At 57.5% G+C, this 26860-nt stretch overlaps 1 protein-coding gene across 4 annotated transcripts; it reads left to right on the plus strand.

Moving 5' to 3' along the window:
- The first annotated feature begins 381 nt into the window (after nucleotides 1–381).
- TBC1D24 (TBC1 domain family member 24) lies at nucleotides 382–26578 on the plus strand. 4 transcript variants are annotated; one of them, XR_008666548.1, is made up of 10 exons: nucleotides 382–425; nucleotides 15416–15533; nucleotides 16649–17730; nucleotides 18325–18342; nucleotides 18791–18949; nucleotides 20080–20143; nucleotides 21006–21101; nucleotides 21336–21558; nucleotides 21912–24161; nucleotides 25929–26578. XR_008666548.1 is itself a non-coding variant. In XM_055341392.1 (9 exons), the coding sequence occupies exons 3-9, from the start codon at nucleotides 16766–16768 to the stop codon at nucleotides 22064–22066; spliced, it is 1680 nt and encodes a 559-aa protein (XP_055197367.1). In that variant the 5' UTR covers nucleotides 382–425; nucleotides 15416–15533; nucleotides 16649–16765; the 3' UTR covers nucleotides 22067–26578. The 4 variants fall into 4 exon arrangements, 3 of the variants coding, with proteins under 3 accessions (XP_055197367.1, XP_055197368.1, XP_055197369.1); XM_055341392.1 differs by having other exon boundaries at nucleotides 21912–26578; XM_055341393.1 differs by lacking the exon at nucleotides 18325–18342 and having other exon boundaries at nucleotides 21912–26578.
- Nucleotides 26579–26860: the final 282 nt, after the last annotated feature.

A 26860-nucleotide genomic window follows, 5' to 3' on the forward strand; every position in this document is an offset into this window, starting at 1 on the left:
GCTGTCGGCCTCGGCCTCCAGGGCAACTCCGCTCGGAACCCGCCCGGAGCAGCCCCTCGCGCCCCGTCTCCGCCCGCTCGGGACCGTACGTCGTGTCCACGCGGGCGCGCGTTCCTAGGTCCACGCGTGACCCGGCGGAGGGGGGGCGACTCTGGCTGGCAGCCCCCGCGGCTCCGGAGGCATCCCCCGCCCGCTCGGCGCGCGCCCCTCCGCGCAGGGACCGACTCCGGCGGACGCAAGCTCCCGCGGCCCCGCGGCGGGGCGCCAGCGCGCATGCTCAGAGCCCGCCGCGGCCGGGACCCGCGGGCGCCGGGGTGGGCGGCCGGCGGCGCGTGCTCGGCGGGGGCGGGGCCGCGCGCGCGCTTGCGCAGACGGGCCCGCGCTCGGTCGCACGGCGAGCTGAGGGAGCGGCGCGGCAGGCGGAGGTGGGTGCGCGGCGGGCGCGGCGGGCGCGGCGGGCGCGGCGCGGCGGGCGGGGGCGTGACGGCCGGGCGCGGGGCCGGGTCGCCGGCTGTCCCCGCGGCGGGCGCGCGCGGAGGGAGGGGACGCGGGGGCGCAGGGGTCGGCGCGGGGTCGGCGCGGGGGTCCGGAGCCCGTCCGCCCTCCGGCCCCCCGCCCCCCCCGGGACCGGGACCGAGCGCCGGGCGGGGCGAGCCCGCGGCGGGAGCCCACCCGGGACAGGGCCGGCACCCCGAGCGGCGGCGAGCGGCGGCTGGCCCCGGGCCAAGCGACGGAAGGAGCTGCTCCCGTGTCACTGCTCTCGGGGCACTTTCCGGCTCTGCGGGGTAGGAAATCCTCTTCTGGGCTCGAAATTGCAGCCACTTCTCTGATAACGTCCTGCGCTTGACGACCCGCCACCGCGTCCCTCCCGGGGTGACACGGCCGCCCCCCGCCGCCCCGGTGCCTGTGACCAGCCTCGGAGCGCCCGGCGTGTGCTGAGCCCGTGTGCTGAGCTGGGGCAGCCGTCCTCCAGGCCCCGCCGGCAGCAGGAAGCATTTCCGCAGGGCCCCGGGCCCTCTCCGTGCTTTCCCAGCCTTGAGCAAGCACAGCTGGAGGTCGGGGACGGGCTGCGCCAGGTCCTGGTTTTCCTTCGCGGGGGGTGCTGGGGGCCCGGCCCCATGTTTTCATTGATGACCTCACTCAGCACAGGAGCAGGCACTGTGGGTCTCCTGGATCACCACCCATGGGGCTGGCATTAAAGGGCAGAGGTTGCCTGAGAGCCCCCTGGGCTATAGGGGGGCACAGGGAGGCTGTGAGGATAGCGGTGGGCCAAGTGACCAGCATGGTCGAGATGCTGGTGTTCCAGTATTTCCCCAGGTTCCTATCCCTGGTCAGGTGTCTGTCTGCCTTTCAGGGCCAATAGGGGCACTCGAAGGTGGTGTTCATCGTGTGTGTTTGCTCAGGAGCGAGCGGGGGACTTCCAGGCGATTGAAAAACAAACAAACAAAAAAACCCCAAACCCATTATTGCACAGATGTAGCTGTTTCCTCCACTTGAAGGCGAGGGGTCCATCTTCACTGTCTATCCCTGGCACATAGCAGACACCTGTAAGTGTTTGCTTAATTGTTCTGGAGACAAGGATGCAGGTTTTGGTCATTGAAAGGGATACAGGCAGCAAGAAACAAACCCAGATAAAAAACGATTAAGAAATCTCACGAAGGTTTTGCAGTTATTCCTGGCCAGTCCTGTAACCTCCACATGCAATTGCTTTTGTTCTGAGGGTTGGTCCTCAACTAATCTCAGCCGTCAGATAAAGCCTTTATGTGAAGTACTTATCGGGTAGCATGTGCTCTGTTTAGAAGCTTGTCTGCCTGGGAGCAGGGAGAGAGGCACGTCCCGTCCATCTTTGCTCCCCTCTGCCTGGCCTGGAGTAGCCAAGGGGTGCTGTCTCAATGACCGCTGGAATGAACCAAAGTGCTCAAGCTAGTGCAGTGGTTTTCATGTGGGTGAAGGGTGACTTTCGGGGAACGTAGGCGTCATCTGCGCAGGCTTTTCATAACAGTAATAAAATTCACCTCCCGAGTCTGCAAGTTCACCTGCAGGTGGGCCTCACCGCACCTGCCAGGACTGTCCAGCAGGCCCAGTGACCTTGGGCACACGGTGTTGCTTCTAATTCTAGTTACAGACTGAGCCAACCTCAGAAGACGTATTTAAGTGTCCGCTTTTTTTTTTATTATTATTTATGATAGTCACAGAGAGAGAGAGAGAGAGAGAGGCAGAGACACAGGCAGAGGGAGAAGCAGGCTCCATGCACCGGGAGCCTGACGTGGGATTCGATCCCGGGTCTCCAGGATCGCGCCCTGGGCCAAAGGCAGGCGCCAAACCCCTGCGCCACCCAGGGATCCCCTAAGTGTCCGCTTTTAGTTGGTTTCAGATTTAAAGTATATAAGAACAATGAGGCAGGTTATAAAAAAGCACTTAACGTTTACCCTGTTCAATGTTTTACCTGTTGAAGCATACCTTTCCTGTTATGACAACTCTGCTCATGGAAGAAAGAAGCCCTTTTCAATGCAAGGCAGAAATTTCAGTGGCTGTTTCAAGTGTCCCTTTCCAAGTGGAGATAATATCAAAGTAATATCAAAGGGAAAAAAAACAACCTCAGGCATTTTATTAAGAATACACTTAAATTCTTTATTCAGTGACTTTCATTATGCTTTCAACACAAGTTTATCAAAATCCTGCTTGATTTCACACACGGAGGCCCAGCACAGGTGTCATGTGGCTGCAGAGCTGCAGGAGCCTCTGCCCTTAGCTCACAGTGCGCTGTGGCACCGCCTGCCTTGAGAGGTGGACAGTTTGCTGCAGGAAGCAAGCAGGAACCTTCTGCGGGCCTTCGGTAAGGACTCCTGAGAAGGGCTTGAGCTAAATTTTGAAGAAGGAATAGATGTGGCAAGACCACGTGAGAGAAAGAGCCTTCTGGGCAGAGGGACCTTGCCTGTGCGTGCAAAGGAAGGAAGGCACGGCTACCCCGCACGATGCCGTTGCAGGAAGCACCTTGGGAAACTCTGGCGGTCAGCAGGAGCGAGGCTGGTGGCAGGTGGGGAAGGAGGCTTGAGTTCCAGGCCCAGGTTTGAATTTTACCCTGAGAGCCCTGGGAAGCCCCTGACAGATCTCAGCTTTGTGGGTACTGACCAGATCACCCAGACCATGGGTGACTGGGCAGCGGTAGGCACGTTGAGGGGTGAAGGCCTGAACCAAGTTGGAACTGTCAAGGGGCCACTGAAGTCTACCTAGTGAGATGTAGGCCCAGCACAGAAAAAGGTGCTGGGGGTATGTGCAAGTTGTAGCAGGACCCTGAGACAAGTGGCTGCCAGGAGGGGAAGGGGCGGGGAGAAAGGCATGGGGAACACTCCAAGATTGGGTGACAGCAGTTGGCAGTGCCATGTCACACACACAGGGTGCCGGAAAGAAGCTGCCTTGGGGGCAGGTGATGACTTTCTGTTGGAGATGCTGAGCTGAGGGTCGGTAAGGTTTCCTGATGGTAGGCGGATGTATGTTGGTCTAGAGCCAGGGAAAACATCCTGGCTCAAGAGCGTTTGGGGGACTCCTTCCTGTGGTGCTGAAGCCACAGGGACGGGTGGGCCTCCCCAGAGGAGTGTACGGAGCCAGCAAGAGAAACCTGGAGGCCCCTGATGTTTTATGTCCATACAACAGAGGGTGGGTGAGGTAGTGGATGTCTGATTAATAAGCCCTTGCCTTTGGGGTTGGGGGGCAGGATGGTGGGCTTTTTATCTCTGTCATAGGGCCCCTGTTGGTTAAACAGCAAAATGTAAGATACTAAAGGTGCAAAATCAGGTGATTCCAGGGCCCCTCCTGTCTCATAGGTCTGTGTGCCTTTTAGGAAACTTCCAGATTGTCGATCATCTCAAAGGACCCTGTTTCCCTCTAGGCTGAGGGTTGGTCCTCTCAGAGCATTCTTACAGTTAGATCTCTGAAAAAAAGTGTTTTTCAGACCCAGAGATTGATTCAAAGTCTTGGAATTCTCAAGCTCCCCTTGCTCTACCTCTAGGACCCCAGTTTCTGTGTGGTACATCAACATCCACAGCAAGCAGGACCTTGGGAGGACTCTTGATGCAGAGCCGAATGTGTGGTGCTCTCTCCTGTTGTCTTCTCACACCCGGGGGCAGAGCAGGGAGAGGATGAGGAAGGGCCCGTGTTGCAAAAGGAGCTCCTATCTGCCCTCAGGCACCAGGCCCCACAGGGCTGGTGCGGCCTTCGGATAAGTGCACCATGGACTGTTAGAAGTTATCTTTGTCTCTGATGGAACATGCTCCTCACTTAGGGCACCTGAAACAAGATCTCGTTCTGTCTTGTGGTGATTGTGTCCCCTTGCCTGGGTTGCATGACCTTATCTGCCTGCCCCACGTATTGCACAAGGACCTGCTGGCAAGGGTCACGTGTGAGCAGTCATGGTTTCTCCCTCCAGCCTACCCAAGCTTGCTCTCTCCTTTTATAGGTGGTTGAGAACACAGTCTACATGGCTTGGCTTATTTCCCATTATCTGAAACTGTGTCTGCCTAATTGTTACACAGTTTTAATTGGGTATGCACACAGTGAGGGTTGCTTACCTATGGGCGATTCTGTTACCAATAAACGCCTTGCTGTGTAGTATTCTAAATGTAGCTCCTTATCTGCTCCCACCAAAGCTTCCCTCCACGTGCTGTCCCCTCAGCATTTCCTTGTATCATTTTCCCCGGGTTCTCTAATGATCTTCAGTAATTCCTTTTCCAGCAAGGATTGTTCTAGCCTCCCCACCTTGGTAGAACTACTGGCCTTAGAAAGATCCAGGTATATGCATTAATTACTCCTGCCTCGAGCATCTTTCGCTGCCCTTTGGGGCTGTCCCTCCTCACCGCCGAGCACACGGGAGTGAATGCCCCGCCTCAGTGTTAGGCCCTTTGGCTTTTTGGGGGCTGTGCCGGCTGGACCATGGTACTGTTTTGTCTTCTGCACCATGAATGATAATCACTGGCCTGCCCTCTTAAAGACTGCAGGGCTTGCCGGCCCCTGAGCGGCTGTGTCTACTAAGGCCCTGTTCTGTGCCATGCTGTCACTTCTGCCTCCTGGGCCAGGGCCTCCTCGTACCCTGGGACCCAGCTGGGGCCCCTGACACCCTGTGATTTCCTGTCTTCACACCTGCACCTGGGTTGGCGTGGTCAGTCCATTCATGTGCCCACAGGCAGCCAAAGCGCGTTGACAGCTTGTGTCTATTTTCCAGCACTTGGTATGCTGGTGCCAAGGAAGTGTTTCGAATGCCTATTAAAATGATTATACCTGCAAGACTCCCTCTTGCCCCAGTTTTGTTGTCAGGTCTAAAAATACTTGTTGAGAACCTCCTCTGTGCCCAGCCTTCTGTGGCACACCCGTCACAGGCACCTTGCTTGGAATTCAGACTGGTCAGAATTCTGATGGTGCTAACAGGCGAGTTCCCTTCTCCCGTTCCTGTGCCGTGCAGCTAGCTGATTTATCATGTGCCCCGGGGGCCATTTTCCCAGACCTGCTGTTGGGAGGACCCTTTTTTGCCCAGAAGATAAAGATTCTTCATTAGCAGAGCCCCAGTGCAGCCTTAGCCCCTGCTTGTGGGCAGACCAGACCAGGCTGGGGGACAGGGGTTTGACCCAACAGAGGGACATAGGGAACTGTTTTGAGTGGCTAACAGGGACCAGTTCCAGGTCTCATGCCCTGGGCTCAGGTGCCATTGGTGAGACCTGTATTTGAACTTCTGCCTGGAGACAGGCAGATAGGCCAGCTAGCTGTGCTGTGAGTAAAGCCTCATTAATGGTTACACCCCTTGTCCCTGGCACGTGCCCTTTATCGGGCGCCACCAGCTAAGGGCCACTGTCCAGTTCCCCAGTAACTGGCTGCCTGCTAGTTGCCGTGGAGTGCCAGTTGCCATTAATCTTTGAAAAATCCCTGTGTTCTGCTTCAGGGTTGAGGCAGGGCACAGCCTGCCCTCCCGTTATGCGAAGATGCCTGCTGGGAAGGTCACATACTTAGAACAAGTTGGCAAACGTTCCTGTTGTTATTATTTAGAATTAAATTTTCCTCTTAGGCTAAAGTGGTTTGGGATTTTTCTGAGTCTTCGTGTTTCTTTCTCTTGTTTCCTCCTTCCCAAGTACACTGGGTGTGATGGGAGCACCTGAGCTCCAAACTCCTGGGGCAGGAGAAGGGCTGGACTCAGATGCAGGGCCTCATAACAGTGTCTCAAGAGTTAAAACCGTTTTGCACGAGGAGGGGTCCCAGTGAGGGCACCTGCAACCCTGCCTGGGGGGTCAGGAAGGCAGGCAAAGGAGGGGGCGTGTGGGCCGAGGAGTGAAGCAGATTGGTGTCTCCTGCCTTGGCCTCCTCAACAGTGGACATCCAGAGAGGGTGGCACCAAGAGCCAGATCCTGAAGGGCAGGCTGTCAGGTGCAGCCCAGAGCCGTGTGGGTCCTGTGGAGTGAACATAGCAGGGGAGTCGCTCAGGAGAGCAGTTGGAGGTTACAGGACCTGAGTTCACAAGAGGATTTTAGGCTGAGAAGAACGGGGACCCCTGCAAAAGCCTCATTTAAGAGACACGTGGAGTGATGAGGGCAGGAATGGCGTGGCAGCCAAGGGGTGAGGAGACAGGCACAGGGGAGGGTGGAGGACAGAGGCAGGAGGGAGCCCTAGGGAGAGGGGAGCTGAGAGCAGGGGGGTTACCCCTGCATGTTTCAGGGAGATAAGGGCCCAAGGGTGTCCCTGCAAGGGGGGAGGTGGGTGCACCCCGCTGGGAAGGAAAGAAAAAAGAGCAACAGAGCTGGAGCGGCCCATGGGTTCTCAGAGCAGAGAGGGAACGCTGTGTGTGGGGGAACGGAGATCCAGGCTCCGGGGGAGATGCGGACGCAGGGCCAGGTGGACGGGGCAAGTGCACAGGTGGGTGTGAGGCTGTCCCGGTGGGGGTGTGCTCAAGGAGAGAGGATGCGGGCCAGGCAGCTCTGAGGGCAGCTCGGCAGTTGTCTGCAGGCCCAGAGAAGTTGTGCAGGCTGCTTCCCCGGGGCTGTGCCTGCTGGCAGAGGCAGGAGGGCGGGAGGGGCTTGGCAGGCGGGTCTAGGCTGAGTGGGCGAGGGAGTAGGGGCCGCTGGGTAGGGGGAGATGGAGTCACGACTGTGGGAGGAGGGGAGAGGACCGTGAGGAGCTCTCGGATGGGATCACAAGCCAGTGGGTTGTTCGTGACACACCATCTCTGGCAGTTTCAGAGCTGACTGGGAGGTGAACAAAGTGATAGAGATGTAAAGGCTTCTAGAGTTGGGGAGCATCAAGCCAAGGCTGCCCACCCTGCCTCAAATTGCCCTGCAGGGATGAGGGGATAGGAAACAAGGACCCTGGACTGGCAGGGTCCAGGGAGAGCACAGATAGAGGGGGGACGGGATCCGGGGAGAGCCCAGATAGAGGGGGACAGGGGACGGGATCTGGGGAGAGTCCAGATGGGGGAGTGGGCAGGGTCCAGGAGGAGCACAGATAGAGGGGGGCAGAGTCCAGGGAGAGCACAGATAGAGGGGGGCAGAGTCCAGGGAGAGCACAGATAGAGGGGGGATGGGGACCAGGGAGAGCCCAGATGGGGGGAGTGGTCAGGGTCCAGGGAGAGCACAGATAGAGGGGGGCAGAGTCCAGGGAGAGCACAGATAGAGGGGGACAGGGGACAGGATCTGGGGAAACCCCAGATTGGGGGTGGGCAGGGTCCAGGGAGAGCACAGATAGAGGGGGGCAGAGTGCAGGGAGAGCACTAGTGATAGAGGGGGGACAGGGTCCGGGAGAGCCCAGATAGAGGAGGGGCATTGTATGGGGAAAGGGGGATGGGTTCCAGGGAGAGCTTAGATAGAAGGGGTGCAAAGCCTGGGGAGAGCCGATATGGGGGGTTAGGGCCCAGGGGAGCCCCCTGCTGTCTGACCAGAAGGACAAAGGGCACATTTGGAGAGAGGATGAGGAGGTGGGTGCTCTGTGTCACAGATTCCAGAGCAGAAGAGGGGGAGGGGGAGAGGTGGGTGAAAGGACAGCACAGTAAGGGCATTGGGGGTCAGTGACTGGTCACCCCAGCCTGTGGCACCATCTCCCCCAGCCCCAGCAGAACCACGTGTCATCCTACAGCTGAGGGTGCAGGTGGGGAGGTGGATATCCCCACGCGGGTTCCACACGGTGACCTCCAGCTCTGTCCCCGTGGCCTCCAGCAGATTCCTGGGGGCATTCTCCCAGCCTCCCCACAGATGCGTGGAAGACTGGGCCTCATGAGGAAGTCCGATTTGACTCAGACTTGAGAAGAAGGTTCCGGAGTCATGGGAGTGGGTGGTCACCACCTGCCTTGGAATGCGCTCAGGCCCATCCCTGCCCCTTCTGACTGTCGAAGCCAGATGGCCTCAGGGGCATCTCCCGGCCCCCCGCCTCCTTCCGCCTCCTCCCTGGAAGCCGCGCCTGCCGTGGACTGGAGCCCGTCCTCCAGGCCGCTCCACTGGGCCTGCCTGTACCCGAGCGCCCGTGAGCTGAGCTCTCCCTTCCGCGCACGTTGTCTTTCCCGCCTGGCCCACTGCCCCGGGGCCTCGGCACTCCGAGCGCCTCCGCTGGGCAGCAAGCGTGCCTTTCTCACCCGCATGCCCAAGGGTGGGCTGGAGTGGGGTGGCGTCACCTCCACATGCCTGTCTCTGATGCCAAGTAGATGTCGTCAAGGGACGCCTCGTTCTACTGTCCCCCTGCCTTTCCACAGGCTCCACCCTGAGGGACGCTGGTGGTCTCCGAGGCTGAGGGGCCACCTGGAGAGTGAAAATCCATGCCTTCCACATGGGGACACTGCCTGGCAGGGGGACACTTTTCTGTCCCCTGGAGCTCTGCAGGCCCAGAACCAGGCATGTCACTTGTCCTGCTGTTCTGCGTGCACGCACAACATGTGCACACGCACCCGGCTGGGGCTGCCACCACCTTCCTCTCGGTCCCTTGTGTGCCGGTCCTGCTCCCTGAACAGATGGAGGATTGCTCAGAACGCAGAGGAAATGCTGAGACAGAGCTGCTGACCCCCGCAGCACAGCCTCCCCGTCCTGTGCTTGGTGACTAAGGTGCAGCAGGCCCAGCCCTGGGCCGTGAGCTGTTCTGCGGCTGGGGGTGGGGACGCCGCCAGTAGGACTGGGTCAGGATCCCCGTGCGGGCCTTCCTCCCTCTGCACAGAGCTGCCTCTTGCCCCGTGGAACCACAGTTGGCCCTTTGGTGGCATGCAGGGCATGTGTGTGTGTGCACACACACGTGCCCTCCAGGAGGCTGACAGGTGGCAGAGAAGTCCAGGAGCCAGCACTGTTGGCATCTGGGCAGGACCTGCCTCCAACCTAAACTGCTCTGACATTTGCCTGAGAGGCATCCTTGCTTTAAGAGGCACCTCATACGCCCACGTGGAGTAAAACCTCTGCTCTGCCAACCCCGCCCCTGCCTTGAGCCAGATTCTCTGTTCCCTGCTCGCGTGTCTGCCCCCACTGTTGGGTCCTCTTCATCCTCACTGGGTGGCCACATACCACCCCTCCTCATGCCTTCTCCCTGGACCTTGCCCTCCTTTCTCGGCCGCCAGGGCGATTTTTCTAAAATGTGGGTCTGATCGTGCCAGCTTCTGCTTAGATTCACTCTCCTTGTGCTCCCTCTTGTGTGGGGGTGTCTCTTCTCCTAGTGCAGCTGGCACACAAGGCCACAGCCCCCTCCTGTCCCAGCTCCAGCCCCTTGGCACCAGCTGCCGCAGGCTCCCCAGCTTGCTGTGCCCGTTGACACTCCTGCACCTGGCCGGCTCGCCGTCTTTGTACACCCAGGGTACCTTTGCTGTGCTCAAGTGACGTCCACGCTTTGCCTTGGTAGTCTCCCGTTGCCCTTCCTGGCCTCTCGTGGCACACAAGAGGTATCTCAACAGAAGTTTGTCAAATGAAGTTTGTCTGGGGCAAGGGGAGCCGTGGTGGTATGCCGGGCCCCGGGGAGGCATGGCCTGGAAGGGACGCACAGGCCCCAGTGTTGGTGGGTGGTTGAGACGGAATCACCCAGACTTCATTCGTGTGTCTGCGTTTGTCACAGGAAAGTGAGATTCACATCCAAGAGTTTGAGAAAATCACGTTCCCCACGTAAGAGGTGAGAAATGCAGAGGTGTCATGACTCAGCGGACCCTGGGCCATGTTTTGGGACAGCAGTGCGGCTCTAGGAAGCCAGCCCTGCCCAGGCTGAGGAGAGAGCTTGGGTGGGGCTGACCGTCCAGGTGGCCTGTGCTCCTGACGTGAGAGAAGGGTCGTGGGTGCAGCAGGGGTCGCCGTGCATGCCCCACAGGCTGACAGACCTGAGCGGGTTCTCCGTGTGCTGGGGACTCGTGGGTGCCCTCTGTACTTGGTGCTCTAACCTATAAAGTGGAGCTGTCTCTGCATCGTTGACTTGTCCTTAGAATTACAGGAGCTAGGGCAGCCAGCAGCTGTGGGCTTTGTGCTCAGCCGTCCCTGAGGATGGGGGAGGAGGGGTCCCGCTTGAGCAGGTGGTGCCAGCTGCTTGCTCCTGGGCATCTCCTGCCCTGCTGTCCCAGCAGGCGGTCTGTGGGCCCTCTCCTCTCACCCTGCTCCTGCAGGCAGGGGCCCTGTACACCTGATGGAGGAGAACCGGCAGGTTCGGGGCGCCTGGGCTCCTGCACTGCGGGCCGGGACCTTCTTGGAGGTCTGGAGGGCAGAGTTGAGGTTGAGAGGAACTCTCATGGGGTGCACCCAGGGAAGTGGCTCCTCGTAGGAGCTTCCTCCCTAGAGACAGAGGAAGAATGGCCAGAACACAGCAAGCAAGGCTGGGGCCTGTGGGGAGCATCCCCCCATCACCCAGGCCTGATGTAAACTTGCCTTGGGCATACCCAGGGCAGTGGCCAGAGGGCACAGTGGTCAGCGTGACGGGAAGAGGATCCGGACTGAGTTGTTGCCAGTATAGCAAGATAACACTGGGTGAAATAGGGGTCACTCATTTCCACTTAGAGTTGTGTGTTTGTTTGTTTTTTAAGATTTATTTATTTTAGGAAGTATTCTCCGGGAGGGGGCAGAGCGAGGGGAGAGAAACTCTAGCAGACTCCCCTGAGGTCACGGCCTGAGCCGAAACTAAGAGTCAGGTGCCCAGCTGACTGCACCACCTAGGGGCTCCTAGAGTTCTGTTTTATTTTTGCTCAAGAATAACTGTCTGTAGGTGGCCTGAACCCTCGAGACAGGCACAGTGCTTGAGAGGGTCACTGGAGGGGCTTACAGGAGCAGGGGAAGCAGGTCTGCTGAGGAGGCCATTTGGAGGGACTGCTCCTAAAGAGAAAGCAAGGGACTCTGGTGGACCTGTGGGAGAACCTCTCCCACCAGAGGGGGCCGTGCTGGGGGCCCCTCTGCAGGACTGGTAAAGTGAGATGACCCAGCAGGTCTCTGTCACTCCCCAAATGTCCCTGAGCCCGTACCAGGCCAGGGGACCCTGTGCAGAACGAGAAGCCCTGGGGACGTCTGAGCAGCCTGCGTGCCAGGCGAGCCTGGGCGCTTTCTATAAACAGTCTTCATTAATCCTCCTAACAATTGGCTTTTAAGCACATTCATTGGATCACATCCCTTCCCTGCTTCCGGCTGTACCTAGAAGAAAATCTACACTCCTCCCGGTGCATGAGCTGGCCCCTGGTGTCTCTGCTGCTTGTTCCCTGGCTTGCTATGCTCTGGCCATTCTGGATGCCCGTCTCTTCCTGGAAGCACACCAGCCTGTTCCTGCCGTAGGGCCTTTGCACCTGTTCTTCTCACTGTCCAGAGTAACCTTTCCTCAGCTCTCTTGGCCGCTTCCTTCTTGTCACTGGAGCTCAAATTGAGAGAGGTCCACTCTGATTAGCCTAGTGAAGTAGTTGTCACCCACCAGGTGTGCTGTGGCCCCGGCTCTCTGAAATCATCAGTGTACCTCTGGTGAGTCTGAAAGGAGATCGAGTAGAATTTTTTTCAATTTTCCCAGAATTGTAGGCAAGGCCCAGAGCTGAGGACAGAACATACCAAGTATCTCCCTACATTCCAAATTCTGGGAGCCCCCAGGGTGGTGGAGAGGTGTCCCCTCCAAAAACCAGCCTTGCCCCCATCCTGTTCCTCTGCAGTGAACCTGAGACAGGTTGGGGAGGAGGGTGGCCTTTAGGTGAGTGCAACATTTGTGATAAAAAAATCATTTCCTCCCTCCCTCCCCATCGGGAGGCCCAAGGAAAATGGTTTTCCGGGGCACTTGTTGGCAGAGCCCGGCTGGCAAGTTGCCAGAGCGTGGATAAGGAGAAGTGAGAGAGAGAGCAGTGGGGGGGGGGGGCGGTGCTTGCCTGCCAGGTGCCACTTGAGCCCCCAGCCAGTGAGCCTGGAGTGTGAGCTCACCCCGCAGGTGTTGCATGAGGGCCACCACCCATGCGGTGGGTTGTATTTATCAGCTCCGTTTTATACGCAGGCACCTGCCCTTTGGGGAAGAGGCAGGCTTATGTGAGGTTCAGGCAAACAAGTGACAAAACTGGCTTGGAAGCCAGGCCTGACTGGCTGAACCCTAGGTCATCTCCTGCATTCGCTGCTGCCTCCCTTCACCCCAACCCCCAGGTGTGGAGGTGGAGCGGGTGAGGCCCATTTGCTGCATGGGGCTCAGGTGGGCAGTGTGGTGTGGCAGCTGCGAGCTGCAGGGGGGATATCTGGGGAGACAGACCGTCAGCTCCAAAACTTAGCTCCAGGGCAGGAGCTTCAACCTTGATTATCTTATGTTTGCTGTGTTTCCTGCCCCCTGACTTGTCCTTCCCAGTAGGGAGCTTAACAGTCCCACTTAATGGTGAATGAGTGTGTGTGTAGATCTGGGGAAGAGGCCTTGTGGGATATGCACTAAAATGTGAGCAGCGATCATCTTTACGTGGAAGGTGGAGTGGGATTGGGGTGAGGGACTGAAACGGGACTCGACACTTCTATTCCATGATTTTGTGTTATTTGACCATTTTGTGATTATGAGTTCCTATTTAAAAATGACAATGACAGGTAAGAAAACCGCCCTGGATCTGGTTTTATAGACGCCTGAGGCGGTCACTGCAAGCCTTGAGTGCCTGGCCTCAGAAATGCTGCGCTCCCTCTTGGGGTGGGGACTAGAGGACACCTGTGCGGGTCCAGGGAGCTCCTTTGGGGTCTCCCGAACATGCCCTTGCCTTCGACTCCCTCGGAGTCCGGCGTGTCCCTGAGCTACTTGTTGCAGCAAATGAAACTGTTTGTCTGCTTCTCCCTGGAGGCCCTTCTGACGGAACTTTGCAAAGTGCGATAATCGTTTTTGGAGTTTCTAGTTTAATATTCCACCCGAACGTGAGCCCGGTTGAGTGAGGATTGGTGCTGTCCTGCCCAGCTCTTGTTCTGCTTATAAACATGTTTACTGCCCTGATAATTTGCTGCTGTTCATGCACACAGGATGGGCCTGGGGTCCCCTTCAGAGGTTAGTGGGCCCAGAGCCCGGAATGAAGGGTTTAAACCCTCTAAGTCCAACACCTGCCTGGCTCAGTCCGGAGAGCGTGTGATTCTTGATCTCCAGGTTGTGAGTTTGAGTCCTACGTTAGGGGTAGAGATCATGTAAAATTAAAAAAAAAAAAACAAAACTGAAAACCCCACAAACCTATAGGTAATTTGCACATGGGGGCTGTGGACGCAGCCTGGGCATAGCTCTGGATATGGCTCTGGGAGCAGCCATAGGGCCTGGGGAAGAGGGGGCCGTGGCTACTTTCCCACTCAGGATAGAGCAAATACACTGGCTCCATTAAGACTTCTTTTCTTCAGGGACACCTGAGTGGCTTAGCGGTTTAGCGCCTGCCTTCAGCTCAGGGCGTGATTCTGGAGTCCCGGGATTGAGTCCCACATTGGGCTCTCTGCATGGAGACTGCTTCTCCCTCTGCCTGTGTCTCTGCTTCTCTCTCTCTCTCTCTGTGTCTCATGAATAAATAAATCAATAAAATCTTTAAAAAAAAAGACTTTCTCTTAAGATTTTATTCATTTATTTGAGAGAGCATGAGAGTGGGGCACATGAATCGTGGGGCTAGAGGCAGAAGGAGAAGCGGACTCCCTACTGAGCAGGGACCCTGACACGGGGCTCAATCCCAGGACCCCAGGATGATAACCTGAGCTGAAGGCCAACATTTAACTGACTGAGCCACCCAGGTGCCCAAGACTTACTTTCTTCTGAAAAGGAAGGCTCCAGCCCAGCAGTAGGCCGGGTCCTGCTGTGGGTGAGGCATTGCTGGTGGGACATGTTATGTGGATGTTGTCACAAAACCTTTATTTTAGTTAATCTTCTCTATGAGGAAGCTCCTATAAGAGCGGTATCAATTGACGCCTGGGTGGCTTAGCAGTTTAGCATCTGCCTTCAGCTCAGGGCGTGATCCCAGAGTCCCGGGATCGGATCGAGTCCCACATTGGGCTCCATGCGTGGAGCCTGCTTCTCCCTCTGCCTGTGTCTCTGCCTCTCTCTGTACCCTTAATGAATAAATAAATAAAATCTTAAAAAAAAAAGGGAATGAAATTCTGACGGGGGTGCAGAATGGACAGGTGGAGCACAGAGGTATTGTAGGGCAGTGGAAATACTCTATATGGTCCTGTTGTGAGGGGATGTCATCCTACGTTTGTCCAGACTCCTGGAATGTACATCTAGAGTGAACCTGAGTTACTCTACAGATTTCAGGTCATGATGATGTGTTAATGCAGGCTGAGCTGCTGTGGCAGATGTCCCCCTCTGGTGAGCAGTGCTGACCACAGGGGCATCTGTGGATGTGTGGGGGCAAGGGGTGTGAGAAATCTCTGTACCTTACTCTCCATTTTCCTGTGAACTTGAAACTGCTGTAGGGACGCCTGGGTGGCTCAGTCAGTAGAGTGTGCAACTCTTGATCTTGGGGTTGTGAGTTCCAGGCCAATGTTGGGGTAGATGTTACTTAAAAAATCAAATCTTAAAAAAAAAAGAAAGAATAAAGAATAAAAAATAGTCTTAAATTAAAAAAAATTGATACATACTATGAACCTAGATGAACCTTGAGGATGCTGTGCTCAGATAAGCCAGACACAAAGTGATGAGTGTGCATGATTCCACTTCTCTGAGGCCCTTAGAGGCGTCCCATTCATAGAGAGTAAAAGGGTGGACGCCAGGGGCTGCAGAGGGGGCGTCCTTGTTGAATGGAGGTGGAGTTTCAACTGGGGGAGAAGAACAAGATTTGGGGACTAATGGTGGTGAGGGCTGCACAACCGTGTGAACACACTTAATGTCTCAGAACCATGCACTGAAAAATGGTTAAAATGGCTAGTCTTATGCATATTTTACCACAATGAAAGAAACCACACCGTATGAAGGCACTTTCTCAAGCCACCCTCTCACTGATTCTTTCATTTCTGCTCTGCATCCTTAAGGTTCAACTTCCTTTTTATGTTTTCAGATGAATGTTATAGATGCAGGAGAAATTGCAACTGTCTGGTCGTTCAGTGACACCTTCTGAAGCAGAGCCTGAGACCTCTGGACACTTGTTCCATCTCGGGCGGAAAGGCTGGTCCGAGGTACGTGGGCAGACGTGGCATTTTTGTGCCGGAGCGGTAGCCTTTGGCAAAGACAGACGTCAAGTTGTGGCATCCTGAACGGTAGACTCCTGTCTTACCGTCCACATGCGGTGACCCATCAGCCGGAGAGTCTCAGGTTGCACGTCGTACCTGTTTTGTCATGTCTGCCTGGATCTCAGTGGTTGCCCATGATGGAGGGATGGCACCGGATCCCCCAATACCTGTGTCTCACTTGGACCCAGAAACACGTTAGTGTTGAAGCTCCGACACCTTCCATTTATTTCTCAGCTCTTACGTCTACTCCCCAGCAGTGATTCTTCTCTCCCTGAATCTTAGCTGATATCTCTAGAGAGTTAAGGGCTGGCCGCTGGCTTCTGACCCAGGAGATAGTGGGGCAGAGCAGGAACACGGTGGGGTGCAGCACGCACAGCCGTGAAGGCCCAAAGCCTCAGGGAGCGGAAACTGAGTGTCTCTGGACTTGCTGGGGTGCCGTGGTCTGGTGGCCCGTGGGTGTGAGGGGCTGGGAGGGGGGCTGGCGGCCCAGGTGGGGGGAGGCTGATGGCCCAGGGGGGTGGTTGGTGGCCTGGGTGGTGGAGGTTGGCAGCCCGGGGGGGTGGTTGGCGGCCCGGATAGGGGAGACTGGTGGCCTAGGGTGGTGGTTGGCAGCCTGGTGGGGGGTGGCTGGTGGCCCAGGGGGGTGGTTGGCAGCCTGGGTGGGGGGTGACTGGTGGCCCAGGGGGGTGGTTGGCAGCTCGGGTGGGGGAGGTTGGCAGCCCAGGGGGATGGTTGGCAGCCTGGGGTGGGGAGGCTGGTGGCCCGGGGGTGGGGGGGCTGGGGGGGGGCCATGGTTGGTGGCCCAGGTTGGGTGGGGGAAGGCTGGCCTAGCCCTTCTGGGAACTCAGCCCCAGCCTCTGAGTACTCAGTGTGTGTGACCTACTCCAGTACCTGCCCTGTGGAAAGAAGTTCTACTCCAGAGCTCATAGTGAATTCTCAAAATAACAACTTATCTGAAATGGAAGCCCTTCTAATACTTTATAGAAAGATGAAACAAAAGCATGCTCTTTAAGACATGACCCTTCGCCTGCACGTATTAAGCATGATCTTTAATCCGACAGGATATGGGATGGCACACAGGTTAACCGCGAAGCCTCGGAGAGGGGGTTGGGGATTGAGTGGCTCCGTGCCCTTCCTGGCAGCCTAGGACTCGCCCCCAGGGTGCCGAGGCCTGCACCATGGACCCCCCGGGGTACAACTGCTTCGTGGACAGAGACAAGATGGACGCTGCCGTGCAGGACCAGGGCCCCAAAGAGCTGAGCTGTACGGAACTGGCGGAGCTGAAGCAGCTGGCTCGCCAGGGCTACTGGGCCCGCAGCTATGCCCTGCGGGGCAAGGTGTACCAGCGCCTGATCCGCGACATCCCCTGCCGAACCGTCACGCCGGATGCCAGCGTGTACAGCGACATCGTGGGCAAGATTGTGGGCAAGCACAGCGGCACCAGCCTGCCCTTGCCCGAGTTCGTGGACAACACGCAGGTGCCCAGCTACTGCCTGAACACCCGGGGCGAGGGTGCCGTGCGGAAGATCCTGCTGTGCATCGCCAACCAGTTCCCCGACGTGTCCTTCTGCCCCGCGCTGCCCGCAGTCGTGGCTCTGCTGCTCCACTACAGCACGGACGAGGCCCAGTGCTTCGAGAATGCCTGCCGCATCCTGGCCTGCAATGACCCCAGCAGGAAGCTTGTAGATCAGAGCTTCCTGGCCTTTGAGTCGTCCTGCATGACGTTTGGGGACCTTGTGAACAAGTACTGCCAGGCGGCCCACAAGCTGATGGTGGCCGTGTCCGAGGACGTCCTGCAGGTGTACGCAGACTGGCAGCGCTGGCTGTTTGGGGAGCTGCCCCTCAGCTACTTCGCTCGCGTCTTCGATGTCTTCCTTGTGGAGGGGTACAAGGTGCTGTACCGCGTGGCGCTGGCCATCCTCAAGTTCTTTCACAAGGTCAGAGCTGGGCAGCCGCTCGAGTCAGACAGCGTGAAGCAGGACATTCGTGCCTTCGTCAGGGACATCGCCAAGACCGTGTCTCCGGAGAAGCTGCTGGAGAAGGCATTCGCCATCCGCCTCTTCTCCCGCAAGGAGATCCAGCTCCTGCAGATGGCCAACGAGAAGGCTCTGAAGCAGAAAGGCATCACCGTCAAGCAGAAGAGGTAGGCAGGCCCCTCAGGGCCTTGGGTGTGGCCTGCCCTGGGCTGCTCTGAGGGGCCCACGTTGGGTAGAGCTGGGGTGGGGCACATCCTGGGTGTTGGGGCCTGAACTTGTCCTGCCAGCCTCTTGGTCGCCCACCCTCGCCTGCCCGCCCGCCCGCCAGCCCTGCCTGGACAGAAAATCACGGGAGGGGAGAAGGGGCCCTGTGGCCCTGGCCCCGGCCGTTTCAGGCAGCTGTGGCTGCAGAAGGCGCAGGGTCGTGCCCTCGGGGACAAGGCCGTGGCTAAGACGGAAGCCAGACACCGACCATGGGGTCAGAGGGTCTGCAGTGGCCAGGCTGACTGCCGCGGGTCACTCCCAGCCCTGGGCTCCCTTGCTGCTGTCCCTGTGACTGCTGCGTACGCTGTCCGCCCCGAGCATAGCACCCGGCGAGCGTCCGAACGCCGTCTCGGCCTGAGCAGGCTGTAGGCACAGAGGCCTTTCTCCGGGGCCGCAGGCAGTTGCGTCCCGGCCATCGGTACCTCCCACTAACCTCTCCTTGTCTGTTTTATTTTTCTCTGTCTTCTCTGTGTCCGTTGCTTCCTCCCGTTTTTCAGTGTTTCACTTTCTAAAAGGTAGGTCTAGAAACCACATCTCCATGCCTGGCTTCTGTCCCTCCTCCAGCCTGGCTGTCGCGGGGCCTGGCCACTCGCTCTGGCTTGGGCAGTGCCACCTTGAAGCCTGGCTGATGTCCAGGCCCTGTCTGTCTGCTCCACTGCCTCATGTGTACTGTCTCTCAGTGCTCGGCTGGCTCTGAAGCCTTGTCTTGGCAGAGCTGGCTCGCTCTCTGTCCCGGTTGATTAGAGAAAAGCGCTTGTGTCGCGACCCAGGCTGGGTGCTCTCCCCTCTGTACCCATGGGAGTGGGGCTCCAGGGGTCAGCACCATCCCGTTTCTTAAATAGGTGAGAAGCCCCCTGCGGGCTTAGCTTACACAAGAGGCTCTGCATCCCTGGTGGGGGAGGGGGGCTTGGTCAGGGCTGGGGTCCCGGCTGTGCTCTGACCCCCCACCCCCGCTTTCCCCAGGCAGTTTGTGCACCTGGCCGTGCACGCAGAGAACTTCCACTCAGAGATTGTCAGTGTGAAGGAGATGAGGGACATCTGGTCGTGGGTCCCCGAACGCTTCGCCCTCTGCCAGCCCCTCCTGCTCTTCTCCTCCCTGCAGCATGGGTATAGCCTCACCAGGTAACACCCGGGAGCCCAACGGGGCTGGGCCCTGCCCTCCTGAGGCCCCAGGGCCTGGACTCTAAGGGCCTGCAGTATGGGAGGACAGAGTGGGCTGTGGGGCCTCCCAGAATATTCTGCTGGCTGGTGACTGGCCCTCAGATACACCTGGGCAAGGCCCTGCCTCCCCCCTGGGGGCCCCGGAATTGAGAGCCCCTCCTCCTGGACTTCTCTCATTCCCAGGCCACCCAAACCTGAGGGGTCCTTGCCCTGGATACCCAGCACAGCTCCAGGCTCCCGCATAGGTGTTGTGACCATGCAGGAGGCAGATGCCCACCTAGGAGTTAACAGAGTCCTAGGACAGGGGACCTGTGGCGGTAGGCCTTGGGGCGTTACTCCCCAGCCTCAACTTGCCTCGTCCGCAGGTGGGTCCACGGTATTGTGGAAGGGCCCCCTCAAGGCGTACCGCCTGCCGAGGCAATTCTGCCAGGTATCTCCAGTCTAGCCTTAGATGGCAGGTAGCCTCAGAAGTTTCTGGCTTGTGTCCCAGGTGGCCCCACAGAGGTGACTTTGGGAGAGCTGCCCCAGCCCTCACGGCGGGCACTGTCTGCGGCCCATGAGTGTGTTGGCATAGCTAGAGATACACTCCCCTGCTCCCCACCTCTGTGCTCCATGGGAGGCCCGCTGAGGGATGGGCCAGGCAGGACCACCAGGGATACCATGCGAGTCCTGGACACTCAGTGCCACCGCAGTGTGACGTCAGGGCTCCTCATGCACTTCCCAGTGTTGCGTGTCCCTCAGAGGCTCAGGCTCCTGGGCACGTTCCAGGCTTTCCTAGGGCAGGGACCTGTTCCTCTGGTCTTGTGTCCCTGAAGCACCTGGCACATGGCTATGCCTTCTGAGGACTCTGCCCTGCGCCTTCCCCCACCTCACACCAGGGCCAACGGTCCTGGCGTAGCTGACGGCTTGGGCCCCAGGCTGCCTGGTCTGGGCTTCATCTTGGCTGAGAAGCTCCTTGGCCGTCATGCCTGGTCCCCAGGCCCATCTACCGCAGGTGGCCGGGCATCTCGGATGCTGTGGGCACCAGATGCTGTGGCCAGAGGTGGCACAAAGGAGGTAGTAAGGCTGGCATGTGTGATCTTTGCCCCCAGGTTCTATTTCCAGTGTGAAGGACACGAACCCACCCTCTTGCTCATTAAGACCACACAAAAGGAGGTAAGGAGAGGTCCTTGCCTCTGATGAGCTTCGGGGAGGGTGGGTGCTGCCCTGAAACCTCCACCCAGGCTTCGTCCACTCACATGGGTGAGTCCAGCCTCCCCTTGTGACCCCCACCCTGTCCCCCTGGGGCTCTAAGCCCCGAATCCGCCTGAGACCACAGGGCCTGGCTTCAGGGAGCACTGCCTGCCGCCCTGCCATCTGCCCCTGCCTCCACCCTGACAGGTGGTTTTCAGGGCGTCCTCTGTCTGCAGGGGCTGTCACCTGGGAAGTGCCCTGAGGCGTCCATGAGGGCTAGAACCCAGGTGCCCCCAACCCAAGGGCGCGTGCTTCCCCGGTAGAGGCTCTCTGTTCCTTGGCCCCCAAGCCTGCACCCATGGGAATCCCGTGTCTGCATTCTAGCAGGTGACTCATGGTCAGACACTTAGGGCAAAGCCTGCAGCCACTCAGAGGACTGAGTCTGAGGGAATCTCGTGCTTTGCTGGCTGATGGCGTTGGGGAACATTCTAGAACAGGGTCATCTCTTGGAAGCTTCTCTGTGAGGGGCATCCTTGGGGTTGATGGCTGAGTGTGGACGTGGGCTCCTTCCCGTGCTTGAGGGCCAAGGAGGGAAACAAAAGTATCCCAAATAAGCCGGTGCTGGCCGAGGCGGCCGCCCACCCACCCTCACTGCCCACCCCTTGCCTTCCAGACTCTGACCTCCTCACACCACTGGCCACCTCTGGCCCTCTGGTTGGAGGGGGGGGCGGTGTGGCAGTGCCAACAGTGCCCCCCAGCTGTGACTGTACCACCGCCCCCCAGCAACAAGCAAGGGGTGTTCCCACAAGTAGGCGGGGTGCAGCCTCATGACCTTTCTCCCCAGGTGTGTGGGGCTTACCTGTCAACAGACTGGAGTGAGAGAAACAAGTTTGGAGGCAAAGTGGGCTTCTTTGGGACCGGAGAGTGCTTCGTGTTTAGGGTGAGTCTGCTGGGGTGGTCACACTGCAGCCTCCCCCCCCGCCCCGTTGGCTTCTTGTTTGTGACCATCAGACCAAACCGTGCAAGAGCAGGCAGCCAGCCTTCTCCGCCCTGTGCCACGTCTCCCCGGCCCCGGCACAGGGCCTGGCGCTGACGAAGACGGGGGGCAGTGGGTGGGCAGGAGGGCCCACGGGGGACTGTGTGCTTGGGACTCACACTGCCCTTTTGCCCTCAGCTGCAGCCTGAGGTCCAGCGCTATGAGTGGGTGGTCATCAAACACCCGGAGCTGACCAAGCCGGTGTCCTTGGAGGCCGTCGCTGCCCCATCCCCTCCCTGCCGCCCCATGTCCTCAGACCCTGCAGATCGCCTCTCACCCTTCCTGGCCACACGTCACTTCAATCTGCCCTCCAAGACTGAGTCCATGTTCATGGCTGGAGGCAACGACTGCCTCATCATAGGTGAGCACCTCCCTGCCTGCCCTTGGTCACTTAGCCTGGGAGATGGGCGCAGGGTTGTGGGGCGCCGGAGTTCCCGTGTAGCAGGTGCCTCCCCAAGGGACAGGCAGACAAGAGAACTGGGAGTGTGGAGGCTGGAGCAGGCACGGGGGTGGGCGTAGGGACAGGTGGCTGTATGGTGGGGACCCTGGCCAGGGGGGCTTGAGGAGACTGAGGGTCAGCCCTGTGGTTTTGGAGAAGTCTCTGGCAGGACCAGGGCAGGGCCAGCTGTGAGGCTTGCTCCCTCCAAGAGCAGATGCTCAGGAGCAGGAGCAGAGTGGACAGAGGGCAGCCGGCCTGACCTGAGCCTCCCCCAGGTGGAGGCGGTGGCCAGGCACTCTACATCGACGGGGACCTGAACCGGGGCCGCACCGGCCACTGCGACACTTTCAACAACCAGCCCCTCTGCTCTGAGAACTTCCTCATCGCTGCTGTGGAGGCCTGGGGCTTCCAGGACCCTGACACCCAGTGATGCGCCTGCGCAGTTGGTGACTGGGCTGCCACCGTGCAGTGGGGGGTGAGGCAGTGGCCAGACCCCCTCTTCAGGGGAGAGGCAGTAGATGAAACCCCCCCCCTGCTCTGCGGTGGGCAGCGTGGGGGTGCTCTGGTGGGGGGCCGGGCAGGGGCTGCTGGGACCTCAGCTGGGGGGGGTGGGTGTCCCTGCTCAGACCGGCTCAGACTTGCTGCTGCCTCTAGCTGGGCTGGGACTCGCCTGTTCGGGGCTCTGGAGGACTCCTGCGCCCAAGGCCTAGGAGGGGCCGCATCTTGCAGCCCCTGAGTCTCAGTCCCTTGGTGTGGGGGTGGGGACCTGACAGCAGAAGGAACCTTCCACCAAGTGTGGGTCCGTGGCACCCCCTGCTGGTGTGTCTTAGCATAGCTCTGGAGCAGAGCCCTGAGCCGCCCTGGGTCCTGTGGCTGGTGGATCGGAAGACACCACACCGCACCTGGGGGGCTGCTCCTGAGTGGGTGCGGTTCCTTGGCCCTGTCCCCGCCCACCCCCACAGGGTCCTGACGCCTCCCCCTGCTGGCCAGAGCCTGTGGCCGCCTCTCAGAACCACAGGGTGAAAGAGGGGAGGGCAGGATTTGTGCTGAGCTTTGGGCCCCTCCCGAGGGAGGGTCAAGCACCAGTATGAGGAAGGGCCTGAGGGGACATCATGTGTCCTGGTGTTCCAGAGCCTGGGGCTTCTGCTGGGCCTCCCAGCAGGCTCAGTCCCAAAGAGGCGGCCCAGAATGGCCCAGGGAGGGGCCCTCTGCCACAGACCCCACCCCAGCCAGCTCCATTTCCAAGGACTTGCCCGGGGAAGTCCACATTTCCTAGCTCTCCTCCTGTCTGCTGGGGGCCTCCTCCTCCCCTGCAGTGGCCCCAGGATCCCACCCAGACTCCTCAGCGTGGCACCCCTGTCTTCGTCTGTCAGCACGTGCAACCTGCCTCCTCCCTGGCCCCTCCCATGCAGCTCCTTCGCCGCACACCCCCCTACAGCCCTCTCTCAGCCCTGTCGTTGGCGTACAGCATGGCTTTCTTGTGCTGCCACCTCCCCCCTTTGCCCTACCCAGCCTGGCCCCACACAGGCCCTGTAGACTGTAGGTGCCCCGTGAAGACTTGGGGAGCAGCCTCCCACCACGTGACCTCCCTCAGCTGGTCCTGAGGGCCTGGGCACTGGGGGGAGGAGGGGAAGCCGACAGCCACCCGAGCAGCCCTGTGGGCCTGTGGCAGCTCGAGCCACAGGTGCCAGGGGTCCCGCCCACCAGCCTGATCCCCACGCGGCTGCGGCCCTTGGTGGCCCCGGGCACTGTGCCTCTGCCATCTCCATCCTGCTTGCTCTTGCTGTGGGGCATTGGCCCTCTCCTGCCCACTCTTCCAGTCTCCTCTGAGCCAGGCCACTGTGTTACAGGAGGAAGGACCAGGGGTCCTTGTGGCTTCAGGCAGGCCTGGAATCTGCCGGGAACTTTGTTTCTCCACCTGTAACATGGGGCCAGTCATCCTGCTCTGCTGTCCCCAGGGACTGTCCAGAGGCTCCAAGGGGGACAGTGTGAGTCCCTAGTAAGGGACAGAGGTGCTGAGAGGCGGTAATATGCTCGCCACCCCCCCACCCCGACCACTGCCACCCTTGCCCCCGCCCTGAACCCCCACAGCCCTCTGCTATAGCACCAACTTTGGTGTTCATTAAACACGGTCTCGTTATGTGAACTCTGACGGTCCAAGTCTGCTGTCTTTGGTCAGAGGGCCTCCAGGGGCTCCTCTGGGCCTGCTGCCAAGCGGGGTGCCACAGGCGGCACCCTCAGCATTGCTGGTCAGTGCATCATCCGTGGAATGTTGACGGCCTTTCAGGGCGCCTGGAGGTCCATTCTAGCACCGTCTGTGTGGCTCCCTCTGGAGGGAGCCTGGGGGATTCTTCTGAGAGTGAATCTGGAGGAGTCTCTGGCTGCCTCGAGGGGTCCAGCGTAGGAGACCCAGCGCTGCTTAGCCACCACCTCTGTCTGTGGCGTGAGGTCTCCGCATGCACACGCGTGGTCCTCCGTTCCCTCGGCTCTCACGTCATCTTCCCAGCTGCCCTGCTGAAGTAAAGGTACGTGTGGTTATTACCCTCATCTTTAACTCCAATTTAATGTCTAGTCATGTATCAAGTGCTTCCAAGTAGAACACATTTTGTTAATATTCTCTATCATTTCTTACTGGTTACCTAAAATTTGCTTTTGATGTCGAAAATAGCTAACGTGTTATGAAATTGCATGACGAATTATCATTTTTTTTCTAGAAGCATTTAAAAACTTATTTTGAGGGGTGCCTGGCTGGCTCAGTCCGAAGAGCATGGGACTCTGGTCTTGGAGTTGTGAGTTCGAGTCCTACATTGGACATGGAGCTTACTTTTAAAAAGTTTATTTTAAAAATAAAGCAGAACAGGGACGCCTGGGTGGCTCAGGGGTTAAGCATCTGCCTTTGGCTCAGGGCATGATCCTGGGGTCCTGGGATCGAGTCCCACATCAGGTTCCCTGTGGGGAGCCTGCTTCTCCCTCTGCCTATGTCTCATGAATAAATAAAATAAATTTTTAACAAAAAAAAAATAGGACGTAGTTAAAAACAGTTCATTAAATTAAAAAAATTGTTAAAGTGGACTATATGCCTTTAGGGCTTCAGGACATTAGTTTTCCAAAAATAATTTATAATAGAAGAGTAAGTCATTTGTATTATGAATTTTTCAAGAGTTTTGCTGAATCAAAATTAGTATTTCAACTTTTCTGACTTTTATAAGCTGCATGCTTAACTTTTTGAGTTCTTCATGGCAATTTGTTTTAGAAAATTCTTTTTTTTATTATTTTTTTTTTAATTTATTCTCGACAGAGAGAGAGAGAGGCAGAGACACAGGCAGAGGGAGAAGCAGGCTCCATGCAGGGAGCCCAGTGCAGGACTCGATCCCGGGTCTCCAGGATCATACCCCGGGCTGAAGGCAGCGCTAAACCGCTGGGCCACCAGGGCTGCCCTGTTTTAGAAAATTCTGAAGATTTCAGGCTTTCAGATTCCTCTTACCCATTTCCTGAATCCATAAGGCCTTTATAGTCCCTTTATGTGTGTTGTATTTAATACAGATTCAGATTTTGTAAGTTTTTAATTTTGAAATAACTTCAGATTTACAGGAGAAATGGAAAGGTGGTACAGAGACTTTCCATAGCCCCCGCCCACCTCCTGCAGTGTAGATACAGGGCACATATCCGAGCAGTAACAAATGTTGATATATAATGCTATTAACTACAGATTTAGCCAGATTCCTTCAGTTTGTCCAGTCCTTTTCTCTGTTCCAGGAATAGATTTAATTTGTACAGATATTTACATTTTTTTAAAAAATGCAGAATGTCCTCAAAATTCACAAGACTAAACCTGTTCAAAAAAATAAATTGCCACTAATTAGCACAGTGAGGTCTCAGGCATGGATGCCTGACGTGACTGTTCTCGTCCTTCCGCCCCCAAATGTCTCATTTGCATGTGGACGTTACCAGCTGAAGCTGGAGTACAGCGGATGCCTCACAAGTGCTTCACGCTACCACATCTAAGTAAGAGAAGGGTGTGGATCTTTAAAAATAACCTGGTATAAAACAAAATTATGACCACGAGGTGTTAAGATGGCAGAGCAGTCAGGGGGCCCTGAGCTCATCTTTGCCCCTCGAACACAGCTAGATACTTACCAAATCCTTCTGAACACCCAAGAAATCAGTCAGAGGTCTGAGAGGACAAAACTGCAAGCCTACAAAAGTAGGAAAGTGACCACCTTGTGGAAGAAACCAAGATTGCACTGTATGTTGACTAAAATTTCAATTAAAAATTATGATCTTCATTATAGTCGTGTCAGATTGTGGTCAAGAAGTGAGGTACACCATCACGTGACTCGTCACTGAAGATGAAATTCGTCACATGTTTGCAGACACGCTCACTTGACCAGACCCTATGGAATTTGTTAACTCTGTGCTTGGGACCAAGGAAGCAAAATCAGGGAACACGCTGTCGCACAGACATGCTGACTTGTGACATGACGCGGAGACACAGCAGCAGAGCTGCTGCTTCAGCTTGCGGGATCCGCAAGTGTATTCCCAGCTGGCCAGAAGCCCTTGGGTTGCCGGGAAGCACCCCCGAGTGCGGGTGCCTGCAGGTCGGGTCTGCTCCAGGGGTGCCGGTGACGGCATGGAGGTCCGGGAGGGGCCCTGCTCCATTTCATACGGAAGTGCGCTGCTTGGCAAAGGACATGGTTTGCCAAAAACTAGTGAGCTAATGATTAAGGAGGAGAAAGGGTTGTATGGGTCCCTTTACCTTCCCGTTCTTGTGTAGGGTGGTCATTGGCTGAGAAATGGATTTTACCAGATTGACACGTTGGAGCATCTGAGTGAATAAAGGATGGCGAGACCAAGTGAAAATAGACTGGTGTGTCGTGACTGGATGTGTGGCTTGGCAGCCAAATCTAAGTTGGGGAAAGTGAAAATAAATGATTTAGGAATACGGTTGGTCAGTGTTCATTTGAGCCCTAAATAAAATTAAGGCAAACTAGTGAAACCACACTGAAATATTTGATACGCAAACGTTTCTGTGGGATGGGAGGGCCTGGGAGCAGCGTCTCTGGTCATGACCACATGGACGGCCGAGGAGGACAGGGTGACACTGGCCCGAGGAGGATCGCTCCCTGAAGTCTCCCTCTCTCTGTTGGAAGGAGACCCACTCTGCTGCACTCATGCACACCAAGTCGTCGCCCCCCCACCCCAGTTTTGTTTACTCCGGTTCACA

The sequence above is a fragment of the Nyctereutes procyonoides genome, unplaced genomic scaffold (assembly GCF_905146905.1).
Source record: "Nyctereutes procyonoides isolate TBG_1078 unplaced genomic scaffold, NYPRO_anot_genome, whole genome shotgun sequence".
NCBI classification, from domain to species: domain Eukaryota; kingdom Metazoa; phylum Chordata; class Mammalia; order Carnivora; family Canidae; genus Nyctereutes; species Nyctereutes procyonoides.